Genomic DNA, 26,141 nt, shown 5'->3' with positions numbered 1-26,141 from the left:
CTGAACCCATGTGAAAAAAAAACGAGGGTAAGGAACCTTGTGTTGCTTTTTCTTTTACCGTCATAATTATCTCAAACCATCACAATTTTGAGTTGCCACATTGTCTGCTTCACTACATTCGTGTAAAACTTGGGTGAAGGCTGGTGGCTCAAAGAAAGGTGAAGATATTTCTTTAAGTGCCTAATCCGTGAAATTGAAATATCCCGGCTTTACAAATCTACACTTTTCATTTTCTCCACGATACATTTTTTTAAATTGTTTAAATTTTATCTACATTTGTTAAAATCGGGGCTTTGGTTTTGTGTAAACTAGAACATAAAGTTTACTATAGTTTTGTGTAACCTGATGGCTGAAGAAAATAGTAATTTTGCTAAAATGATGTGCGGAAATTTGTTGCTTTCCAAATCAAATTACTCATACCTATATTTTATTCAAAATTAGGAGGCATTATTACTGTTTTTTCTTGTAACATGAACTGAGTTTAGGTACGGTGCTCCGGAAACGTTGTGGAACTTTAAGCTAGCTAGAGCAGTTTCCATAAAAAATGTTTAGATAGTTGACATGGCTTGTTGACAACTCTTTTGCTGTTTCTAAAAAAGTGAAAAAAATATTTTCCTGCATTAAGCACACAAGGCATGTTATTCTCATAAGCTATCGAATGTGTGTGTGTTTTTTTTAAGCTGTTTTTTATGCTTTTAAGCTGTAACTTCAGTTACTTCACTTTAGAACATATTGCCCAGAAGCGTCACTGCAATCATGAGCTGGTATATCATATCATATGTAGCAAATACATAAATGAGAATAGTGTGTCATGAATTTTTGTGCATGCTTCTGGATCATCTGTAATTACATCAAAGGCTCGGCTCAAGAGTGTCCTGCCGACCAGCTTATGCCCAACCCTTTCTGTCCGCAGAACGTCGCCTGCGACTCCCGTACGCCGTTTGCCCCGGCCGTCCGTACTGGTCTTCGCGCTGCGAGCCGCGCTGGAGTTCGCGGCGGCGTCGTGGAGCTCCCATCGGGACGGCGTGTGATGCCCGCGTCGAGCTTATAAGCCGTGAGCTTCAATTGGCGGCTCACGCGGTCACCAGCTGTATGTACAGCCTCGGCCCCGACGACCCCGCTAATAGCCGAGACCGGCATACCCCCGGCATGGGTCCGCTGTCCGGCGCAGCGCTGGCCGCCCGCATGCTATGCTACTTTTGGCTGTATCGCTGCCCAGCGGGAGCGCGCTCCACGCTGCGGAAGAGGTACACGTTGCGACCCGACTGAGGACTGCAACCGGATGGTGACACGTCGGCCTCTGCGCCCTGGCCAGGGCAGGCGTGACCGACGTCACAGTGGAGGAACGCCCAAACAAGACCAGCCCACCGTCGGAGCAGCATGGAAATATCATGTTCTGCCTGGACGTCGGACCCGGCGGCCGCAGTGCACCTGCACACGTGCGGAGAGGGGCGCTGGAGGCTACTCTGGAGCTTCTGCCATTCCGCGGCGCGACTGCTGGCAAAACGGCGGCGATTGAGGCGGTTGGGAACAGCTGCAGCAATGGTGATGGCGGTGATGGCGACATGGCGGTTTGGGACTTCATCTCAGCGCGGCCGCCGCCCAGGCGCCGCTGCGCCCGGCTGCTCAGCCACCTACCGGATGGCGGGGTGGCCCTTACGGCCCTCACGCCGTGTTGTGGGGTGGCGGTCGCGGGGTTAGCGGCGTTGGACTTCGTCCTTTATCCAGACTGCACCGTACCATCTGAACGGATGGATCTGCCAAGAAAGATGACATCCAAGGCGGCTATGAGGCGATCACAAAGCTTCACCAAGAGCTTCTCCTTCATGGAGCCGGCCGGCCGTTAAGTTGCAACACCGGCTGCCGAGTGCCAACAGCTGCGTGCGCTGGCGCCGACGCGTTGTGGGCCGCGCTGCTGACGCCCAAGCTGCGATATTAACCATCTATGAATAAGTGGCAGCGGTGGCGGCTTGTCAGTTGTTAACGTGCCTTAACAGACGTTGCGAATTGCCCGCGTTGGAATCGCATGGTTGGCAACACAACGCAAGTAAAAATGGGCTTCCTTGATGAACCTACTTTTTAAGCATTGTAGCCTTTGTAATTTTGGATGTTCTGCTGTAGATATTATTTTCTACATATATACTATATAGGCACTCACGTGCTTTAAATCGCGCAATGCAATTGAACCATGGTAAAGACAATGATAAATGAACTGAGAGCTGACATGCCCCATGCTTTGTGTGTGTATGTGTGTGTTTTGTTTTTTGTTTTTTTGGCGAGTCGATAAAAGTGGTTTTGGACACTGGATGAGTTTTTAGGGGTGTGGTGAGGGGGGATGTAATTCCACAGACCTTCTGTCAGATTCACTAATGCAGTAGGTCTGTGCGGTGTTTAGTTATCGGAGCATTCTTTGAAAGTCGTGAATAGGACCACCGAGTACCTAAAGCCGTGATATTCTCCCACAAAAACTTCTTTTAGATAACCGGGGATAGGTACATGAGCAGAGTAAATGCTATTACGAACGCCTATCACAATGCTGAGCGAATAGGAAAATCCATAGATGGAGAATTGTGCCGCGTTACGGGTGCTCGGGCGCAGCCAATCCACCGTTACCCCAGCGGTGACCTTGACCCGCATCGTCTGTCTCGGCTCCAAAGCCAAACCGGCGTGGAATTGGGAGCGTTCGAGCACTCATGGTCCAGCGCAATTCTCCACCTAAATCCATTCCTGATACACATTTGCTTGCTCATAGTCATGTAACCCGGTAAATTCACCCAACTTTCATATTGGTCGCTCCATAGACAGATGGCCACAGAGATCAACTTAAAAGGCCATTGTTGCATTCATTTAGTGGAGATCATTAAAGAGCCGTGACAGGCCACAAGTCGCGTGACATCATACGTGTAACGACCAATGACGTCGGCCTGCAAAACCCAATGGAAGCGGCTAGCAGCGTGCAATAAAACAGGGCGCTGCTTTCTAAATGTCTGTCGTGCGCCATAAATGAATATATTCTTTGTAGCCTGGCAACTCAGTATCTTTTTTAACTATTGTACTAGTATTTAATAATTTCATAATTTTATAATTGTGCTTACGCTTTATGTTGATGTTAGTGATAAATCCTTAGATAAAGTAAATCGATGTGATATTTAATAGAAAAATAGCAAACTAACGCGCCATTCATTCGAAAGCTGGTAAACCTACTAAAAAGAACTACTAAAATTCCTGAGGAACCAAAGGATTATATTGGTATCAAATAGATGCGTGCTATTCCGTCGTGAAAACGGCCTATGAGTACTTATTGGGTTTGCCAAGCAGTTTATCAAGGTGTTCATGAATAGGCTTATTTTCAAAGAATAACAGTAGACTCCTGATGTGTGGTATGTGTTTGACAAGCTGATGTTATCTGTTTTGTCATGTGCATTGATAGTAAATACGTGCATGCTTGGATCCTGGCAAGATGAATAAAAACATTCATATTTCGTAATAATGAATAATGTTGCTCTCTCTTCATACTCATGATACGTTATGGAAGTGTAATGGGGTCAGGATGAAGTCAACCATAGCTCACTTTGAAATGCATTTCCTGCTGGCTGGAAGCTGCACACACCACATGTAAAAGTGAAATTCATTCATTGGTTTTGGCATAAAAATAACAAAGATTATGACAATCAAGTTTTGGAGCCTGGAAGGAGTGTTCAGTGTTAGAATTCACTAGTGCTGATCATGGTCTTCCAGAGTCTCAATTCCTATTTTGGTTGCAATGCACAAACTCTGATCCACCTTGACACATTCTCACAAACAACTTTCAGCTCTCACAGATGTATTGAAACACTGCACCATTTTCAATGCATGACAGGCAAGAAGGCACTATCATTGATTGAAGCAGGACCTTCAACAGTAGACATTGGACCAGGAAATACAAGCTAGCCCCTTCATATTGATATTCAATTATGGTACATCTCACAAACATCAGAAGGTAGGACACTATGTTTTTTGCTTTAATCCTAGAATATTGACATTAAATATTGATATTGAATAATAATATTACACTTCCATTTTAGATGACGTTTCATTAACTAAACATAGAAATAAATTATCATCATGAGCATGGCACAACATCAAACATGGTGCCCAAAGCAGAAAGCTCGCCACTCAGCATGCAAGTCAAACTTTTATTTCCGATTAATCTGACAAAACACATGGTTGCAAATATCAATAACATTTTAAACTGAAGATGAACCAGTTACATATACTGTATTATTATGTGAACATATTACATAACTAAATTAGAACATGGTAAATCCAGCATGAAGTTCGCATTCTGATTCAATCAAACACGGTCTACAATGATCCATCTGGGATTTGGGAAACCAATAAACCACCAAGAAACTCAGTTGGTATTCATTCATTGGCGATATGATTTATATAGATGCACTTGACACTTCCATACCTATCTATTTCAATTTATACTTGAGACAGCAACCTCTTGCATACTTGACTTTCACTTCATCTTTGAATATTTCCATCTCATCACATTTTCAATCAATCTTCTGAGCGTGTCAATAGCAAAAAAGTAATCTCTTCGAAATTATGAGATGTCTCTTCCTGCCGAAAACAAAAATAAATAACAATCGCACACACCTGTCGGCAGCCAGCCAGCCCAAACAATAACAAAGACCGAAGATACCAATGCGCAAATACGATTTGATTTAGTAGCCTTGCGATAATTCAGTTTGTATAAAGCGCGCAAGCACTGTCTCCGAATTGTCCCTACCAGCCGCTAGACGCACTCCGCCCGCACAGCATATTTACGTCTGGACAACGAGTTGCGTTGGAGAGGCCGGAAATAGTGGCGATTTCAGGACCGCAAGAATGGACCGTCATTGGGATGATTCTTTCTTAAACCGTGCACTGTTTTCGGCCGGAATTTAATAGTTACTACAAAATATTTTGTAACTACGTTTCCACCAAGAATGAATGCCACCAGGGCTAAATTTTTACTACTTTTGCATTTTGTCCGGAAGCATATAGTGCTGTTATATTGCAGTTTTAGCGCGTTTGTTACAAAATATGAAGCGAATAAGCGTCAGTGTATAATTCATCAGTGCCAGAAGTTAACTTCAACTTGAGGGAAGATCCACTAGAAGTTATTAAATATTTTGCTTTGTGTATTCCAAAAGGAGAGGGAACTATTTTATTTGTGCCTTCAGGCTTCATGTTAGAATTGAAGGTGGATCATTAAATTTTCAAGGCAGTTTACAAACACTGAAAACACGATTTACACCCCATTGACACCTTAAGTTGGGATTACACCCACTTTACACCAGATATGCACCAGAAGTACGCCAACCTGATGCCCATTATACACCGTTGTTAGTCCCTGTTTGCACCCATGAACCTTTTTAACACCGTTCATACACCGATCCGCTAAATATACCATCAACACACCAGGCGAACACCCTCGTTGAAACACCATCCGTACACCTAGGTGATGCCCAGATCGGGGTGTAATAAGGGAATAGATCGGGATACGAACTTTCTGGAAACACCCTTTTCACACTATACGAACACCATCGTTGAAACACCATCTGTACACCATATGGCGATGCCCAGATCGGGGTGTAATAAGGGAATATATCGGGATAAGAACTTTCTGGAAACACTCCTTTTACACTATACGAACACCATCGTTGAAACACCACCTGTACACCTAGGGCGGCGATGCCCAGATCGGGGTGTAATAAGAGAATAGATCGGGATAAGAACTTTCTGGAAACACCCTTTTTACACTATACGAACACCATCGTTGAAACACCATTTGTACACCATATGGCGATGCCCAGATCGGGGTGTAATAAGGGAATAGATCGGGATAAGAACTTTCTGGAAACACCCCTTTTACACTCATTGAACAAGGAAGCAACGCCGTTTTTCGCGCGCTTTCTAACGGCTGCCGACATGACGTCAGCGCGGCCGACCAATGGGAAGCGGCCTAGGCCCCTGCGCGGGCCCTCGGCCGCCGTTAACGGCTCAGTTTCGCCGTGACCGCGACTCAGGACGCTCCGACGAGGGGAGCGTCCCAAGTGCTAGGTGGTGAAAAGTGAAAACCTCTTTTAAGTGGGCTGTGAGTGCGGAGTGCGACGCAGGATCTCCCTCTGGCCTAGCGGGACGCACCACGGTGCCTACCCGCGGCCAGATTCTGCCCTTCCAAGGGGCGGATGGGCAACGACCTCCCAGGTACGCCCTCCACATCGCGCCAACGACTCTCAGCAGCCGACACGCCGTCGAGGAACACCAGGAGCCAGGTGGCTCGCCAGCTACAGTTCGAGCTGGATCGATCCGAAGGCGGTGCCGGGGGCGCGAGGCCCACCCAGCCGGTGCTTCTGGGTGACGACCAGCTGGAAGAGCTCGCCCGCCGAGTGGCGACTCTTTAACAGCCGCCCCGGCCGGGCCGCGCTGCCCAGCCATCGCAACCAGACTCGTCACCTCGGCCGGGTTCGGCTTCTCAGCGCCCCATGGACGGCCCATCTCCGCTGGTGCTCCCGCCGCCCGAGTTCAACCAGCAGTGGCGGAACTACCTCCCTCAACATAGTCTTATCAACGAGAACTATCAAACAAGGGACCGCCAAGAAATCAGAGTGCTACTCCTAGCCACTGAGCGGCCCCCGGCCGACATCCAAGACCAGCAGTTCCTTCAAGATAGACTGAAACTGTTCGTCATAGTCGGCCACCGCGGCTGGGCGGCCGCGCTATGTTTCGTATGCGCTAAGCCTAGTTATGCGTTTCGTTTTAAGTTTCGTTGTAATAAATGTTGCACCAGCTGGCTGACTTTGGTGACGGGTCTGCGAATGAAAAAGGTGGGGAGCGGTGGTGTTGGGGAGCGGTGCATGGATGGTGCTAGCCGGGTGTACCGTGGGTGCTAGGGGAGTGTAGAACAGGAGTAAAATGGGTGCAAAGAGGGTGTAGAACAGGAGTAGAATGGGTGCAAAGAGGGTGTAGAACAGGAGTAAAATGGGTGCAAAGGGGGTGTAGAACAGGAGTAAAATGGGTGCAAAGGGGGTGTACAACAGGAGTAAAATAGGTGCAAAGGGAGTGTAGGACAGGAGTAAAATGGGTGCAAGGTGGTGTAGCACAAGAGTAAAAAGAGTGCACATAAGGTGCAAAGGTGGCATAAAGCTGGTTCAGGGGGTGTAAACCCGGTGCAAGTGGGTATGATACGGGTGTCGTATAGGTTTACTGGTGGTGTTAAAAGGGTGCAAGAGGGGTGTTTGAACGGTGTTCGACAGGTGTACAGGGTGTATGTTTGGTGTTTCGAGAGGGTTAAGATGGTGTTCTTCTGGTCTAAGTAGGGCGTAAAGTGGGTATCGTTTTAGACCACACCCCATTTACACCAAAAAAGGAATCATTTGAGTTTTGAGTGAACAAGCATTTGGTCTATCTCGTATATAAGCAGTGGCTAAGAAGAAAAGTTGATCAATCCTGAAGTTCAGTCATCCTCAACTTGGCAGCAAGATCCCCAAGGACAGAGGATATATTGTATACCTGTCCTGTAAGTCAAAGCATTTTTGTGCCTGCAAAGGCTTAGGTTCTTTGTGGTGTGTTCGGAGAGAGGCTGTATGGCCGTTTTTGTCGTATGTTTATGTGGAGATTGAATATAACTGTGACCCTGTACTTGTTTGTATACTTACTATGGTCAAACAGGGAACAGCACATTCACATAACATACTCACCTAGCACCTAACTCATAGCTGTACCCTGCAAGTGCAGGCAGCAGGATCTGTACTTGTTCATGTCTCGAGCATTAACAAAGTACTAAAGTAGCTTAGTAATCATTTCCCACATTTTCTGAGCATCTAACATAACATACAGCAGTGCAGAGCAGCTTCAGAGAAGAAACACTTTAAATGCACAGACTCACACCAGCCACCCAATGAGCCAGTTCCTCAGTTGACTGTTTCCCTGGATGCAGCTTGGCAAGGTTAGCTAACTATTGGTAAGTAGAAGGTTAGCAGGTAAGATTGAGTTAGGGTGAGTACCTACCTATAACTGGGTGCTACTGCTTATGCAGGTCTTGGGTAGGCTGCAAGTATGTGTGATGATTGAGGTTAGGTCAGCTATCAGGTTATTCAGGTATGCTCATTGCTCAGGTCACATTTTTATGGACACTTGGCAATTAAAAAACTAACATAACCTAATCTAAGCTAACCCAACTAAACCTACACAACTGCTGACTATAGGAACTAAGCACCTATACTTGTACCTACATCTCATAACATGTCAAAGTAGAGTTCCTTGGTGGAAGATTACCCTCAGTACTTTTTATCCCAGCCTTGTGAAGAAAACTAATACTTCTAAGCTCTGAGTCACTGCTGGCCATCCACAGGAAGAAACGCTGAGACTGACAGCTTTGCCATTGTATATTGAACCAACAATCACTATCACGAAAGACTATGAACACATTATATGATCACATTGTTGCATGGATTGTCACATTGACAATTTTATAACAATCCTTTTTTCAAGAAATACAGTAATGATTAACATCAAAATCAACATAAAGTGGATTTAGTGATCCAAGCTTTCTCCTCCAGTAGCAATGGAATGATTGCATGTTTCATTTGCCAGACACTGAGTACCTGATGCTGGTGATGCACATTACAATCTGCATAGCATCTAAGCATAGTAAAGCTGCCAAAGTCCATTCATTCTAGATTTTTAACTTGATAGTTAGCACTAATTTATCTTGCTGTTATAAGTTATCATTCAATATCCATACCAATACATCAATATGCACTCATTAGTCAACATTTTCTGGCATGATCCTGCTCAGCCCGCTCTTCAGTATTGCTCAAAGATCTGCAATATTATAGCTTGTTTTCGGCCAATAAGCTCTTTTAATTTTACTTTTTCTTGCTGATATATGAGCCCGATCAACTTGCGGTTATCAACCAAAATTTCATAACTTCAAGTTCAACTTGATATTGATATTGCTCAGGAGTCAGGACCTCTCACTCTGTCAGCCTCCTGGATACTTCGGATTGTTTTCAGTCACATGCTTCTTAAATATGATATAAGTCAATCTTAAGGGATTCAAAACATCCAACAAAACGACGTACAAGAGTACGGAAACCACCAGATAAACTTAAAAAGCGCCCTATGGCCTTGAAAGCGCCTTGGAACAGAGCCAAGTGGTGCTCCATTTGTTTGTTTACAATTATTGTAGTGCTGATGTATTTTTAGGACTCTGAAGGTCGGCTTATAAAAATGAAACGTTTTTACAAAAGTTGTAAGACAAGTAATATTTATATGAAAGAACTAAAATATTCAAAAGCCAAACACTATGAAATACATGAATCGGAACGAAAAAGTAACCCAAAAATCCAGCCTAATCACCGGCTCCTAAAACTGCAACAAAATCAGCACTTTTCCCCGCAACTCGTTGTCCAGACGTAAATATGCGCCCGCACATGCCATTTTCCCATCCTAGAACGCACATGGGGGGGGGGGGGGTGGTTGCCACCCCCCCCCCCGCGCCATTTCGTTCCTGTTGGAGATAGAGCTTAGCGGTAAAGACCAAAAAGATTCTTTGGGAAGAGACGAATCCAATGATACCCAGTTTTACCTTCTCAGGTCAGTCATTGACCTTCCAGGTCAGGTCAAACTAAAAAATGTTGCTGTTTTGGGTCACCGTTGGATATCAAGTGCGCTGCTTATCAAATACCGATGACGATGCTGTTTTCTGGTGCCAAGCCAACTAGAACCTCTTTGTCACACTACCCGACCAGAATTTTGCTGCTGAGGTCATTTCAGGTCAAGTTAGGTCAAGGTCAATTATATGTGTTTGTATGTCTGTGTGTGTCTGTGTGTATACTGATGTGTGCACCGATTGTTTTTGGGTCCATATGACAGGAAATCATGATCTGAGAAGCTTTTACCAAAAATGCAGTCAAAAAATTCACAAAAAGTCAATTCAACTTGCCTAAAACGCTATTATCTTAGATGACCTAGGTTGACCTTGACCCTGACCTTGACCCCTGTACATCGTCGAACAACATGTTCCATGATAGGTGGGAGGTAAGACTGGCAAAAAAGGCCGAAATCAGGGTGTCAAAAGCTCACAAGGCCCATGGCAAACGCAAGATGTTGAGAATTGGCCATTTGGGTCATGACATGACCTGAAAAACAAGGTCATATCTCCGAAATCAAAAACCACAGAAACTTGAAATTTTCAGTGGACATCAAGAAAGGATAGAGGAGCAGCTATACGAAAAATCAGCCTTCTAGCTCTAAAAATGTTGAGTGCAGAGCAGAAAGACTACCTGGGGGGGGGGGTGGCAACCACCCCCCCCCCCATGTGCGGGCGAGGGTTAAGGTGGGAGGGTCCCTTTAAAATGCCAAAATCAAAGGGGGGCACGGTGCCCCGGTGCCCTCCCCGTTCCGCCGCCTATGATCTCAGCTTCTATGGGAGCTTAAGACGAAATTTAAAAGTAGGTGGAGGCGAAGGGGAACTCTATTGTGTGTTAATTTTATTACACTATAGGTCAATATCCTCAAGGTCAAATGAGGTCAAACGTGATCAAATTTGCCATATGAGGGACTATTTTGCGTTTATACCTACGCCTATAACTCAAAAGCTACCGGCTGATTTTCTTATGTCTTTCATTATACGAAGGAACATGCATTTTTTAGTATCTAATTTATGAGAATCTTTAGGTAATCCAACCATGAAAATGGCATTTAGAACTTAGAAGCCTGGTAAGAGATGTCGCCGGCTGAGGTGGGGATGGGCCGACGCGGGAAACATTTCAGTCACAATTTTGTGCTTACGCCCTCGTAAGTCGTCATTCAAAATGTTGCCGGCATATTTTCGTATTTCTTTGGCTCTTTGACCATAAGATTGCCTGCACATTTTCTTCACAGAAGATTTGACGCGAATCGATCATTATCAGCGCTTATAAGCAGCGCAATACGAAGACGGAACCGTTCGGCGCCGGCACAGTCCACCAGTCAGGCGGCGAATAACGGCCCGCGACCGGAGCTGGTCCGGCGCGATGTTTGACTTTACACCACTGTTACTAAAAAAGCTTTAGACTAATTTACTTATTGCTTTCACAGCAAGATGTGCAATGCAATTCTAGGCAGGTACTGAAAATTTGACGTTAATGTAGTGATTGCGGCGTGGGTTATTTGCGAAGAACAGGAGAGGTGCAGATGATGTACCCCCTTCCACATGCGCGTGTTAAACAGTCCAGACTAAAACTTTATTCAATCAAACATTTTTGGCCTAAGATGAATTAAGTTTGCTGTGGAGTTGAGCAAAAAGGTCAATGAGATCGGACTTTGCTGTTTAGAATTTCAAGCGCACTGCGTTGGAGTCCAGGCCATCCGAGCTCCGAAAGGCTAGCGGCAATGAAAGGAGCTCTGTCACTCTAAGCAAAGACAATGCATTGCATGGTCTTCGTCCGGCTGTTGAGCTTAGTGTAAATCAGCATTCACTCAACGAACTCAACATTGCAATCATGCATGACGTAACGCGTGACACTCTATGTATTTATCTAATTAACCTGCGCATGACTGAGGGGGGGGGGGAGGTAGCTTTTTACAGATTCCTGGCCGTCCCAAGGGGGCCGTGTTTTGATACTTTTCCAGGCTGGATGGGATGAAGGTGTGTATCTGTTTTTGACTTCAAAATTAGTTTATACTTTATTTCGCCCGGAGCCAGTTTCATCAGCACTAAAAAAGGAGAAGTTTTGTGTGGTTGTGGCTGGTATTTGTTTTCTTATGAAAATGTGTTTTCTTTCTCCAAACAAGATGAACATCTTCTCCCAGCCAGTGCCTGAAGTTTGAAACTTTTACCGACCTCTGTCTACTAGGCCGATCGACCCGACGACAGCCGTGGTGAGGTTACCCGCCAGCCGAGACGGCCAGAGCATATCACCACAGAACACAGCCGCACCCGCGTCCAGCAGCCGACCGCGATGACCTGTGGGGCGTGCAGGCTGTCGTGAAGCCCGGCGACAAACGACAATTCATCTGGGGCTCGCTGTATCGTCCCCCCAGTCGAACAGTGCCCGAGCCGGAGACGGGCTTTCTTTATTAGAAAAGAAACGAAAAAAACTTCATCATTAGGCACATGTTAGGTCTGATGTGATGAAAACGACAGGCGTGACTTTTTTTGTTGCTGGCCAAAAAATTTGCGTTGTAGTTTATTGTTCCAATGGATTTAGGAAGTGCCATTTATTGATCGAATGCATTCATAGGTATATTGACAGTGAAAACTGCAGTTTTCATATTATTCATAGCATTATAATTTATAATACAATAATTCATAGCAATTAGTCATAGCATGCTATGCATAATTGTTATAAATGCTCGTTCAGCTTAATTAGAAATGCGATTTCTAAAACCATGCTCTTAAAGTGTTTTGCTGCTAACGTTTGCTCTATTATGTTCGTTTCAACACGAAACATCGATCTATATATTGACAATGCGCATAAATCTGTATTCAAACCTCTATGTATTTAGCCGAAACCACAGATGAAACACTACGAAAAGTAGCTAATAGCCTGGCGCAATAGCGGTGAGTCTGCGTCCTGCGACCTCCCTCCGCCTCGTCTGCCTGCCGCCTCGCCCGCGGCCGACCGGCCGGTCAAGGTCAGCTGACGCCTCCGGGGGTAGGCTGTCCCGCTGTTGCTAGGCGACGCTGTCACCAGCGAGCGGCAGCCCGGCGGAGGGACTGTAATGGAAGCTCAATCGTCTTCAAGCCTCGAGATAGAGGAGTAGGTATACATGGGCAAATGGATAATTTCTTTGTGAGAAAAACTAAAATGGCAGAACAAATACCTATGCTAAAATTGTGACGCATTTCAAAGACCTGCAAGGTGGCCAAATAGCCTCACTTGCGAAGCCATGTAGCCGACAACGTCCAGCGTTATTACTGCTTTCAGTTTTTTTTTTCTCTAAAAGATAGACTCATTCCTTTTCATCGAGACGACACGTATGTATAATGAAATTCCATTTTAGGATACCCTCGCCCGTATTGGTGTTTTTTTCCAGCCGCGAACGTATAAGGGGGGAGGGTCCGTTGGACCCCCCCCTTGCCGTTTCGCCCCTGATCGAGCTAGAGCTTCGCGGAAAACACGAGCGTGTTGCCAATGACGAGAGGAAGCCGATGATACCCAATTTTAAGGTCCTAGGTCATTGGTTGACCTTGCAGGTCAGGTCAATGACCCCAAAGGCGGGAAAATCGGGACCTGTTAGAACGTCGTAAAGTGTGGCTGCTATGGGTTTTTTCGGAGTGCTGATCACGAATATCATGTTAGTTTTGATCACAGATGATGTCTTCATGTATTCAGGCCAGGTCGGGTCAGGTCAGGTCAGGTCAACCAGTAAGGGTATTCGTAGTAGGTGGCAACCGCCTCTGACAGCTTCGTAACATGTTACGAAGGCACCAAAACTACTTCGTAAATGTTCATATGGTTGCTAAATTCGAATTCAGCTCCAAAAAATGGCCTATAAACATGTAAAACTCGAAAAAGTGAACCGAGGTCATCAAAGGTCAATGACCTGACCTGACCTTCAGGTGACCTTGACACCCACCCTAATGCATGGGGGCAACATCATATCACATGTTTGAACGCTTGAAACCACGAAAAGACTGCAAACGCGCGGCTAATGCGAGCCGACATACGCCGAATCGCGATTCCAGCCAAACATGGTCTCGAAAAGTAGGTCACAGGTCAAAGGTCATTTGGGTCAGGGTCATGAAATTTTCAGGGTAGGTGTGAAATTGATAAACGCGAGGGTACTGAAAGTTTCGTCACGATCGGCCGCTTTTTACGCGAGTTATTCGCGAAAAACCATGGGGGGGGGGTCTGTTCGACCCCCCCTATACGGGCGAGGGTTAACCATAACTGGGCACCTTGAGGCCAACTGCGAGTTTCATTATATCTGTCGGCTTGGACGTCTGCACTTCTGCGGCAGGGTATTACTGGTGTATAGGATTGGCTTCAGTTCCTGATTAATGCATATCGATAGAAAGTATGATCATGAGGCTTTCCAAGTCTATAATAATATTCTAAAACAGACATGCTCTGAAGAGCTAATGCATCTCACTTTTTTATTCAAAAGCAGAAATGCAAGGGTGTTACAAAAAAACTGCGATCACAAGTGGCTTGTTGTTCACATGAGGCACACGGTATTAAGCATGTTTGGGTCATTTAACCTGCAACCCAAACCAGAATTGTCGTAAGGAAAGGGGTTGGAACAAAAGTTTGGTATGTACAGCTTATAGCACGGCTGCGAAGTCCGAGTCGGAGTCAGCAATGCATGGTCACTCCCCAGGCCCATGTCACTCCACTTTTGATGACATCATAAGGGGGCCTCAGGACAATAATGGCGCAGTGCGCCACAATCGCTTCAAAGCTACTTGCCAACAGTTGCCATTTTTGAAAATATTGTTTTGAAATAAAGTTCCAAGTAATAAAAATATTGTAATAAAGTTGTTGAATAAATCGATAGCATATTAAAAACTTACTGAAAAATGATTTATTCATAGTAAAAATATCAGCTTGATGCGTTTTTACGTTGCTTTCCTGCAACTGCAGAGGATTATTAAATCGTCTATATATTCAAAACCGGTCATTTCTTAGCACATTGCTGCTCTTTTTTATCGCTAGAAGATTAGTTGGACTTTCCAATGACATCAACGGCTGAGCGATATGTATATGTCGTAGGCATCGGGTGAAATCCGGCATTTCTTGAAATGCCTAGGCATTACATGGAATGCCGGCAAAAACTGAAATCTTCGTAGAAATAGGCGCGTTACAGCGAATGCCTGAAAATTTTAGGCATTTCATGAAATGCCAGGCGGAGGCCAGGCACTCCCTGAAATATGGTCAAAATTAACTGAGTACACGCCTTGCCTAGGCATTACATGGATTGCCCAAAAGACGACCGGCACTCTCTGTAACAAAACTTTTCGTACGCGGACGGTTGTGTGCATATACACGCCGGCGATCGGGAGGGGGAGGGACGTTATCGTATTGGTGTAAAATGAGCTAACACTACGAGATATTTCACGGATCGTGATACATAATCCACGGACACGAGACCAGCCAAACGCCCACCGATCGAAAATACCCCTTATTCGCGTTGCGGAGCAAGCGGGTCACCCTAGCGGGCCCCATTCAACCGGGGGCCCGGGCCCTATCCACACGGGGACCCGGGCCCCGTCCACTCGGGGCTCCGGGGCCCATCCACCAGGGGGCCCGGGCCTCATCCATCCGGGAGCCCGGGCCCCCTTCTCCCGGGGGCGCGGGCCCCATCCACCAGGGGGTCCGGGCCCCGTCCACCCGGGGCCCGGGGCCCGCTCTCCCGGGGGCCCGCACCCATCTACGGGGGTCGGGCCCCATCCACCCAGGGGGCCCGGGCCAGTTCTCCCGGGGGCCTGGGCCCGTTCTCCGGGAGGCCCGGGCACGTTCTTTTGGGGCCCGGACCCATCCACGTGGGCCCGGGCCAGTTCTCCCGGGGGCCTGGGCCCGTTCTCCGGGAGGCCCGGGCCCGTTCTCCCGGAGGTCCGGGCCCCATCCAACCGGGGGTCCGGGGCCCGGGGTCCGTTCTCGCTGCGGTAATCGTTTCAGAAAGTGTCGGCCGTCAGTCGGGCATTTCATGTAATGCCTAGGCAACGAGTGAACTCAATTGGTTTTGACCATATTTCAGGGAGTGCCTGGCCTCCCCCTGGCACTTCATGAAAAGCCTAAAATTTTCAGACATTCGCTGTAACGCCCGTATTTCTACGAAGATTTCAGTTTTTGCCGGCATTCCATGTAAGGCCTAGACATTTCATGAAATGCCGGATTTCACCCGATGCCTACGACATATAGACTGTCACCAACAATCTTCAAATGAAGTTAGTCATTTTTACGTTGTAAAGGAATGGAGTACCCCTTGCGAGCATCAGGGGTGACGTCACTCAGGATCTGTCTCTGATTGGTCGGCGGGGGAGTGACGGTACCTTCTATGGATGGCCTTGGTCACTCCTTAAATCTGTTTGCTTAAAGATATTACGATGGTTGACCTTTCCAAAACACATTTTATCGAGGCTAAGCTCATACTTCTGTTTTAGACCAGTGTTTTCAGTGAAAAAAGCAGATGGCGGCTGCGTCAGAATTTTCTTTTAGCTTTACAACTTACGAGGCATGCGGGCCTATATATTTGAGGTGCTAGACCTTGCAATGCGTAGGTACCTAAAGGCTTGCTTCAAACGAGATAAAAAGAGCTCCGACATGAATTTTACTTTCATGATATGAACTTAAAGAGAAATACCCAGAGTCTGAGCTGGAGTTGGAGTCAATTTTTGAGGCCAGAGTCGCAGTCGGAGCTGGGGTCACCAAAAAAGTTATTGACGTCGCAGCCCTGGTTTATAGAGATAACAATTCTGCTTTCTTTACAAACACATCGTCATCTGCAATACTTGACAGCGTATACGTACGATGTGACGTGTGCGTATGTGACGTGTGACAGCCTTTCATCGCAGACCCTATTTGGTCTGAAACGGTGAACTCGGATATCACTATTTCCAGTCAATCTATCCATTACATCCATACAGTTTTCAGGTAAAGCGAAGAAAAAAACAGTGACGGACGACTAAGTTCCATGCTTACCAGAAGAAGGCTTTTATACCTACAGAACATGTTTTATATATCTCAGTTGGAGAGAGAGAGAGAGAGAGAGAGAGAGAGAGAGAGAGAGAGAGGAGAGAAAAAAAGATGCATCATTCTTTCGGGACACCGAATGCGTATACGCCGGGATGCCCACCCTAATATCTAATCTACAGTAACGCGATTCGACATGTTAAACGATTACTCCAATGGGTGATTACCGATTTGATCTGTTGATGTTTCATCGAATGGAGCACGCGTGCCCGGCATATCTGGCCGTCGCGGTGGGGCGGTTGGCGGAGGCGGCCCGCTCGTCGGTCGCGGCAGTCGGCTGCGCGCGCCCGTCGCCCGCGGCCGCCCCGGCGACCTCTGGGCCGTCGGGCAGTCGTGGCCCGTGGCGGCTCCATGTACCGGTTTCCGTCGCTGTTCCGTCCGCCGTGCCGCCCCCGTGACCGGCGCGCTCAGCTCGAGTTGGACAAACGTTCGACGCTGAGCATCATCAGCGGCAGTCAGGTGCGTCGAACGGCCCTGCCGGCCACCAGCCGGGCTGGTGGCGGCAGCCGTCAACACCACACACACGCCGTTAGTAGCGGGTGTTACTGCAGTCATAGACACAATGATTGTAACTGCAGTCATAGGCACAGCAGCTGCTACTGCAGTTACGGGCACAACGAATTTACTGCGGTCACAGGGAGAGCTATAGTTTACCGCGATCTCAGACGTTCAGAGAATAGCGGGTGTTATATGAAAAACATGTTCTACAGTCACAAACACAGCGGGTGTTACTACAGTCACAACCACAGCGGGTGTTACTACAGTCACAAACACAGTAGGTGTTTCTGCGGTCTCTCTCACCGGGGATGTTGCAGTCGCAGACACCACGGCCTTCCCGGCCTACGCCACTGCTCATCTACAGTTAAAATCCCGAAACAGCCCCGAAGAGGCCGTCCTGGCCACAACCGAACAGCACCCGAATCAGCTATTTCGGGCGCCAGTCGATCAGTAGTTCAAAATTAGGTGTAGTAATGTATTCTGCGAGACGCTCATTTCAATCCAAGTAGTTTAGTGGGCGAATTTCTGATGTCGAAACCTTCAAGCGAGCCTGATACCCAAATCATGACCTGAAACGCGGTTGACAATTTCTCTGTAGACGGTTGAGTAAAGTTGAGGTCGAGGTAGAGACCGAGTTCAACCACTGACATTTCCGCTTGGTCGAATACGGCATCCTCACCCCACACCAATCGACTTCATTTCTCCGCTAACACGAATGTCGTCATTGCCGCAGCCATCATAATCTGCAGGGTCGAACGGGGAGAGCGGGGGCGCCTCAAGTCGCGCTCTCGCCAATTACCGGTCGGCTCAGGAGCCGGATGCGCTCGTGCCGCTACATGAAGTGGCAGGCGCCGCCATGGAGCAATGTTTTCGTTGCCAGCTCGTCTCCTTTTCCTTGCATGATATTGTCATTTATTTGAACATATAGTTACCCTCAATTGGAATGGAAATAGATGCCTTCACTATGCCTCATTTTTATTATTACGGAGCGAGCGAAGCGAGCGTAGTCTTTCCTTAGATTAACGGAAATTTCTGAGTATGAGCGGCCGGCCGTGGTCACGCTTTTGCGAGGCTTATATCTCAGCAACCACTTGACCGATTTACACGCGGTAATTTTTGTAGGGTAGCTTCATTCCTTCTACCAAGTATTGGACTATTCCCGATGCATGTGGGTGACCCCTTATGCACGTGCCACGTGCAAAACGAAGAGGTGTCACTTTTGTAATTGTTGCAATATCTCGGTAACTACTTGGCCGATTGCGCTGAAAGTTGGCATGCAGGTAGACACCCACTAGGCAATGCATATCCATGTGTCGGAGTTGGGGTGCTGCTGCACGTGCGCACGTGCAGGGGTCGATTCCAGATCTCGAGAACGGCTGGACCGATTGCGCTCAAATTTGGTACACGGTTAGGGACCGGTTAGTAGGGTGCCGTGCACAAGTCAGTTGGGACCCATTTTGCACGTGCGCACGTGCAGGGTGCCGCTTCCAGATCTCGAGAACGGCTGGGCCGATTGTACCCAAATTTGGCACATCGCTAGAGACCAGTTAGTAGGGTGCCGTGCACAAGTCAGTTGGAGGTACCCCCTCGCAATTTCGCACGTGCAAGGCCCACCCTCTCGCTCGCTCCGTTAGTCGCCCCAAAAGGCGTTATACTGGTAGGTATGTTTAAAAGCAACGCTGTACTAACTTTAATAGAAAGATGCTTACCGTCATAGATAAAACTGGCACTGAGGTGCTTATGGCTGTAACAGGTACTCCACCAAACGTTTAGACTCTTGAACTTTTGTCGGACTTTGGATAAACGTTTCAAAGGCACTTGCAAACACCCAGATGTACCTATTACAAGTCCACAGAAGCATAACACTTAAACAAATATTCGCCAGACGAACAGGTTTGAAAACTTAAAAGAAAAAGTTGTGATGTTTACTTAACCGTACCCTCTGTGCTGTTTACTGAGTGTCTGAAATTGAAGTTGCGTAGGACGAGTTGTATAGCAGTTTATAAATTAAACAAGCCTATGCATTCTCCTTAATTGTTTCTTACGAATATGAAACTAGCCAAATCCCTGCAAACTGACATCCATGTAAAAAGCGATAAGACCGTTCCTCTACGGCAAACTGCATTGTTTTCCACTGTTCTTCTATCCTAAGACCGTCCCTCCACCGTGTTATTAGGTATCAGTTTCCGTGCCATTGGTCAGTCGGTTATGCTATACCGCCCGTGACCGTCCCCTGGCTATGTCGCTCTCAGTGACGGTCCGCTCCATGACCGGCAGGTGGAGGACTTTTCCGTGTCGCAGCCGCCGCTGCCCGTCTGCCCGCCCCCGGAGCCGCTGACACCCGTCCGCAGGGCAGGCGCCGATGCCGAGCTGCTGAAGCCGGCCACTGACAGTGACAATGGGGACCGCTCTCCGCTCTCCTCGGCACACTCCAGTCCCACACGGTCAGTGCCCGTACCATAACCGGTTCGTCATTAGCAATCGGTCAGGGCAACCAAACGGTCGGTGCTTACGGTCAGTGCCACCAGTCAATGGTACTTACATGCCTGACAGTCCCAGTCAGTCGTTCGCAACTCCTGGCCTTACTACTGCAAATAACATCATACATCAAATACAAAACGCTCTATTTGAGGGAAACCACCCCTGTATCGGCGCGCAAGACGAGCGCATGCCACGCTACAGGGGTGGGTAGATCATAACCCCGCTTCAGTCCCCGCTACTAGCTATTGTAGCACCAGCTATTTACTACAAACCCTTTGCACCAAAACCACGCTAGCTGGTCACAATAATTCTTGGTCAAAATTTCTAACAAAAATATTAAGATTAGTGAACATATCAAAAAGACAAAGAAGACTCGGGTAAATGTCTGAGCATGTGTCCAGTAAAGCATATGTGAAATATGCATTTCGACGAGTCAGATTTCCACCTAAATTTGTGCGCCATGCTTACATACCTCTCAAAGTAGTATACATGTAAGCTTTCAAAACAAAATTCGGCACTTAGGTAAGGTCAAGGACTCAAGGGCAAGGCCATTCTCAGGTCATGGAAGGCCACAGTCAGCCCCTGATGTCTACCTTTAATGATAAAACCTATCAGTTAATTGCAATTGACCACGTGGCAATATTTTGCAACATTTCAGCCTGGCTTTCGTTCGTCGGTGTAATTCCCTGAAGAACATGCTGACACTTCCCAAACAAGACTGCTCTCGGAGACACTCCGACTCACAGATCATGTGAGACACGTCTGCATGTGGCCTTTCGCCTGTGGCCGTACCGCCAGACTCGCGCCGGCCCCCTCTAAACAACACCGCACAGCGTAACCCTTAAACAGAACCCCTCTAGAGTAACCTCATCTTAGAATTGTCTATATGATAGCGACGTTGTTGCCTCTAAGCCCGGAAATCACCTTTTATAGCTACTGCTTCGGCCGCTGGGGGTATAAACAGATAACGAGGCAGCTCAATACATAGTGCGATCGCTATTCGCATTCAGTTACCCTTGCCATTAGACCCGACAATATGTATAGTAGTGTTACGCATATTTCATCCCGTCATTAGAATAACTAGTCACCCTCTTACTGGTAAGTTGGCTACCGAATTATACACTTACGTGTGTGTTGTTGCGTCCCAGCTAACACCTAAGCTGTCACAGCAGTTACAGGTATGTATTTTTCGTTGCACTAAAAGCTACAGTAGGCTACAGCACACATATTGTCCATTGTCCAAGCCATTTGAAGTGCCTAATATTAACTAGTACATGTTATGTATTGATAAGTATTGTTCATAAACACATTCATAAGCGCATTGCCTACGTTTGCAGTAGTTACCTGTGCAAATATTCTAATCATGATGTCTCTCCTATGGCAACGATGCACGTATGGTATCGTCTGTACACGTATCCATGGTCATGGTACGACGAGCAAGTAGAACGGTGTCAGTCACCATCTCTCGCGCTGCGATTGTTCCAGTACTGACCGCTCACTGACTCCGACCTACATCTGGCGCCAGGGGCCATTATTGCTCGCTGGTTCTCCGGTTTCTGGTGACAAAACACAGTCCGAATCATGGTTTAGATGGATGGGTGTGATGGAATGGGTGGGCCGACTAAAATGGTCGTCCCGGCTGGAATTGGTAGGCCCAGGCGAACTCACAACAAGACACACTCCCATTCCAGCCAACTTCGAGATCATTTGTAGAAAAAAAAAAATCAACAATGACAGAAATGATGGGCCAGTAGCACGAATTTCGAAAATATTGGCATATTTTTGTGTTGTGTTTTTTTTTTCTTGCGTAGCTTCATTCAATGCTTCAATTTTTAGGTGGGTAAATTTTCGGCTGTCAGATTTAATTCTATATCTTGATTTGCAATGCTTATACAAAACATCCAACACATTTCAAATACCTTGTTACATTTTGTATCGTTTCGTATCGTTTTGCCTTATAGACATAATTTTATATTGTATCGTATCATAATTCATATCGTTTTATTTTGTATCGTTCATCCTTGTTGCAATTTGGACTTAGTTTTTACTGACTTCGCTTTCTTTCTTTCTTTCCGACGCGCATGCTTTAAAGTTTAAACGATGGTAGGCATGCAATAAAGCTGCGTATTTATGGAGAACGATACTTTAAGTGCCTAATTAAGATGCAACAATTCTTGCACAGCTGTCATGCTTTCATCAACGAGCCATTATGAGCAGTCAGTTTACATGGTAATACGGCATTAAAAGGAGAAAATAAGGACCCTAAAAGCAAGTTAAAGACAAAGCGCTCGCCAGGCAAAGCCGGTCCTGAGGTGTTAGTTCATAGGCGGATCCAGAAAGGCGATCTTGGACACGGCGGTGGAGGCATACCCCAAAAAGTTTCTTCAAACTTCAAAACTTCTCGGATTTCGACTCCTTATGCACTGTTGTGCTTCATCAATTTCGGGCAGTGGGGCAGTAAGGAGACATTTGCCCCAAATACCCTCCTCCTTGGATCTGCCAGTGTGTGAGTTAACGTTTGAAGTTGTTAGGTAAGCCACGATGTGCTGATTTCAGGCCCACCAGACGGGTGGAGGCTAACTGGGCCACCCTTCGGGCCGCTGTCTGTCTCTACGGCAGACTGAAGGGCGTCCGCAGGTGATCTGATGACCGAGCCGTCACCCCTGAATGTCCCTCCGCGTGAGGTCCACCGCACAGTGATGCAAATGGGGTTCACGAGTGGCCATAAATACCAAAAAGTCAAGTTTACCAAACCGAGTAAATCGCGATATGGCTAACCAAAGAAATGTTTGGTGCATCTGAAATCACATAGCTTTCATGTTTTTGTCAAAACCGGCCTCGTGTATGATTGTCAGAAGTCGTGACATTTTCTATGTCGTAAAATGACTGTCGGATACTTGCAAGTTCAAACGCCGCTAGCGTGCGCTCATTTAATAGAAACTACAAAAATTATGCATGGCAATGATCCCTAAAGCCTGCTGCTTCTCATGCTGGGTCACAAAAAGCCATATCTCCTTTAGTTTGGCGGTGATCTAATCATCTGTCATCATGTTTCAATAACAATTTTTTTAGTGAAAAATATTTGCTTTCGTTTCACCTACAGCAGCTAACACAGTGTGTGCCCGTTAGTGCACCATACCATAGCATTCCCTAATCATTTCTGAGCCACACCGTGAAAGAATTAAGGCGCTAGCACAGGGCAGACTAGCGCTATTGAAGTTTTTGTCCAGCGCAGTCGGGTGCCGCGGTCGGGGCGGATTGCTTTCACCGCGGATTGCAATTTCGACAGACGTTTGACTTTGATCTGCTATAAGTAGGTCAAATATTGACCTTAAGTCAAAAGTAATGTGCTCACTTGCGAGATCTTGTCAAGGGCAATCCGTTTGCTTTTGTTGCGAGGCGCTAGGACACTTCATTTAGGAAAAGGAGAGGGATGCACCGGCAAACCCCCGCTGTGGCCGCCCGCCCGCGGCTCGGCCGCCCGCCCACCGCGGCACCCGACCGCAACAGACGAAAACTTTAGTAGCGCAGGTCAGCCCTGTGCTAGCGCCTTAACCCGCGCCCTGCTGGGGGTCCTGGATTTCCACGCCCTGCTGGGGGGGGGGGTGTTTGAACACCCCCCCTTGTAACTCGGCTCCTGGGCCACGTAGCGATACGCGGAAGGCGGCGTTCGAAAGAGCGTAAAAAATAATGACGAAATCACTTCGGTCAATTTTTGGTCAGGTCAAAGGTCAGGTCACCAGAGGTCATTGAAGGCAAAATTTCGCCGATTTCCAGGTCGAATGTCGAAATTTTCCAAGAAGCCAACGCATAACTCGGGAACCAATAGAGCTACAGCGCTGCGGAAAAGCGCATTCGATAGCCCTATTAACGCCCTTTCTGAGTAATTCTCTCAGATTTGACCTAACGTCAACGGTTTTGCCTGCAGGGGGCAAAAACTGCAAAAATAGCCGATTTTTTCGAAAACAGTTTTTCTGCAATAACTTTTGACCCAAGCCTTGTACGAGCTTACTGTTACCGGCATCGTGTTCCTCTCGTCAAGACGCATCGAATGAACTATGACTTGACCTTGAAAGGTCAACTTGAAAATTTGACCTCAGGTCAAGGTCATGACCTGACCGGAAAGGGTCATGTTGCATATCAGTCGATCCGTATCGTCGAGCTGAACACATCTAAGGCGTTTTCATCGCTCTAGCATGCCTCTATCAAAAGTTATTTGCGAAAAACTGTTAGATACCATTCGTGACCTAAGATGACCTCAGGGCATAAACAAGGGTCACGGACACCATTTCCAAGTTCAGTGTGTCTAAACCACTTGTAATTCGGTGTTTGGAAGTGTTTATAATGTCTTTTATCCAAAAGAGACGCATTTCAATTTTCTCCCATTGACTTATAATGGGGAGGTCGCAAAATTGACCTGACCTTAGGTCATCGATATCAAAATTCTGAGATATACATTTTGTACATGCTATTGCTCTTAGCAATCGCTGAAAGTTTCAAAGCGATCGGTCACTCGGTGTAGCTATGACAGACATTGAAAGTTTTTATGAGGTGAGGTCACTTCAAGTGACCTGGTGACCTGACCTTGAATGACCTTGGTCTGAAATTTTCACAACATGTGTAGAATTGATGTATGATAAGGTGTACCAAAAACGGCGGCGCTCCGCGCCGCCGTTTTTGAGATATTCGCGAAAAACCACAAGGGGGGGTGTTCAAACACCCCCCCCCCAGCAGGGCGCGGGTTAATTCTTTCACAGTGCGGCTCAGAAATGATTAGGAAATGCTGTGGTATGGTGCACTAACGGGCACACAATTTGTAAACTGCTGTAGGTGAAACGAAAGCAAATATTTTTAGTAAAAAACTGCAATTGCAACATGATGACAAATAGATCAACGCCAAACCAAAAAAGATACGGCTTTTTGTGACCCTGCATTAGAAGCAGCAGACTTTGGGGATCATTGCCATGTATAATTTTTGCCATTTGTACGAAATGAACGCACGCTAGCGGCCTTTGAACTTGCGAGTATCTGACAGTCATTTTACGACATAGAAAATGTCAAGAATTCTGAAAATCATATCACGAGCCCGGTTTTGACAAAAATATGAAAATCATATTTTTCAGACACCCCAAACATTTGCCTGACTGGCCATATTACGATTTATTCGATTAGGTGAACTTGAAATTTGGGCCTTTTCGGTATTTATGGCCACTCGTGGACCCCATTTGCATCACTGTGCACCGGCACCCTCCCTGCCACCGCTCACCCAGTACCTACCCACTGTTTGTGTTCTGGTCCGGTGTGCTGTGGTCTGTCCAGGCACTGAGCGCTGCACCTGTTCTCCCGACCTGCTGCAGGATGGCCCCCACTAACCCCTGTCACCGATTACACGCTGTTTGTGTTCTGGTCCGGTCCGGTCTGCTGCTGTGGTCCGCACAGTCACTGATCCGCCGGTGCTGCACCTGTTCTCCCAACCTGCTGGGATGGCCCACACCAACCCCTGCCACTGCTCACAGTCTGTTCTCTGTATGGAACCCGGCTTCACCCCTCCACTCCCACCCGCACCTGTCACCTCAACCTGACACCCTGCCAGTGACAATCCCTGAATGACAAACTTCTCCGTCGGCTGGTCTTATCCACTGCAGCTGCCTGCGCTTGAGGTATCAACTTCTCACATGCTTCATTGATTTTACACACGCAGGCCCACTTTGGCTTCAGTCCAGACCTATTCACTGTTCACTGGCTCGCCATGAGGTGCACTGTCACATAAGTTACTGACTGTCCAATGTCCGCATTTGACGAGACTACATGAATTCAGCAAGCTAGACGCAAACTTTCATTGAGCTGTTTAAGCTCCTACAGGACTTTTATCTAGACAGCTCTAACCGATGGTTGGGGGAGTTGGAGTGAAAATACATGATCTCGGGAGTTAATTATTCCAACGATTTGACTACCGAAGTAATTTCGCTGGTAGTAATATGTTCCGGGTGGCCGTTATAAATCTGTGATGCTGATTTAACCCGGCGGCCGCTGGGCCTCCGCGCCACCCGCCGGCCGCTGGGGGGGGGGGCATAAAGTTGCCCCCCCTTTACTTCTGCGACGATATCGTCGCAACGCGAAGAGATAGAGAAGCGAAACTTTGCACACATCTTCCTGAATACCTAGCCGAGGTTGTGTCCAAATTTGGTGTCGATCCCATTTGAAATGACGTCACAGTGACGTCATAAGTGAAATTATAGATTTGCGACTCTCATATTCCTCACGATACATCACATATATGGGACCGAATATAAGGGGCCGATTATTGGTCAGAAACTAGATGGAAGTGTAGTAAGATGTTTTAGCATGACAGCAGGTGCTGTCTAGTTCATTTACAGTCGAGTTTCATGCTCAGCGTCATCAGAAACGGTCCATATCGGAAAACGACAAAACTTTATGACGTCA

At 46.9% G+C, this 26,141-nt stretch overlaps 1 protein-coding gene across 1 annotated transcript in view; it reads left to right on the top strand.

Moving 5' to 3' along the window:
* LOC122387749 (cyclic nucleotide-gated cation channel beta-1-like) overlaps positions 1–26,141 on the top strand; it is a 77,724-nt gene that overhangs the window by 16,973 nt on the left and 34,610 nt on the right. The window contains exon 2 of the mRNA XM_043378199.1: positions 19,494–19,660. Coding sequence (XP_043234134.1) covers positions 19,494–19,660 — 167 coding nt within the window. The remainder of the gene's footprint in view (positions 1–19,493; positions 19,661–26,141) is intronic.

This window comes from Amphibalanus amphitrite, unplaced genomic scaffold, assembly GCF_019059575.1.
Source record: "Amphibalanus amphitrite isolate SeventyFive unplaced genomic scaffold, NRLGWU_Aamphi_draft 000296F_arrow, whole genome shotgun sequence".
Taxonomy (NCBI): Eukaryota; Metazoa; Arthropoda; class Thecostraca; order Balanomorpha; family Balanidae; genus Amphibalanus; species Amphibalanus amphitrite.
The sequence above is the reverse complement of the archived record's forward strand: the minus strand, read 5'-3'. Positions and strand labels throughout refer to the sequence as shown.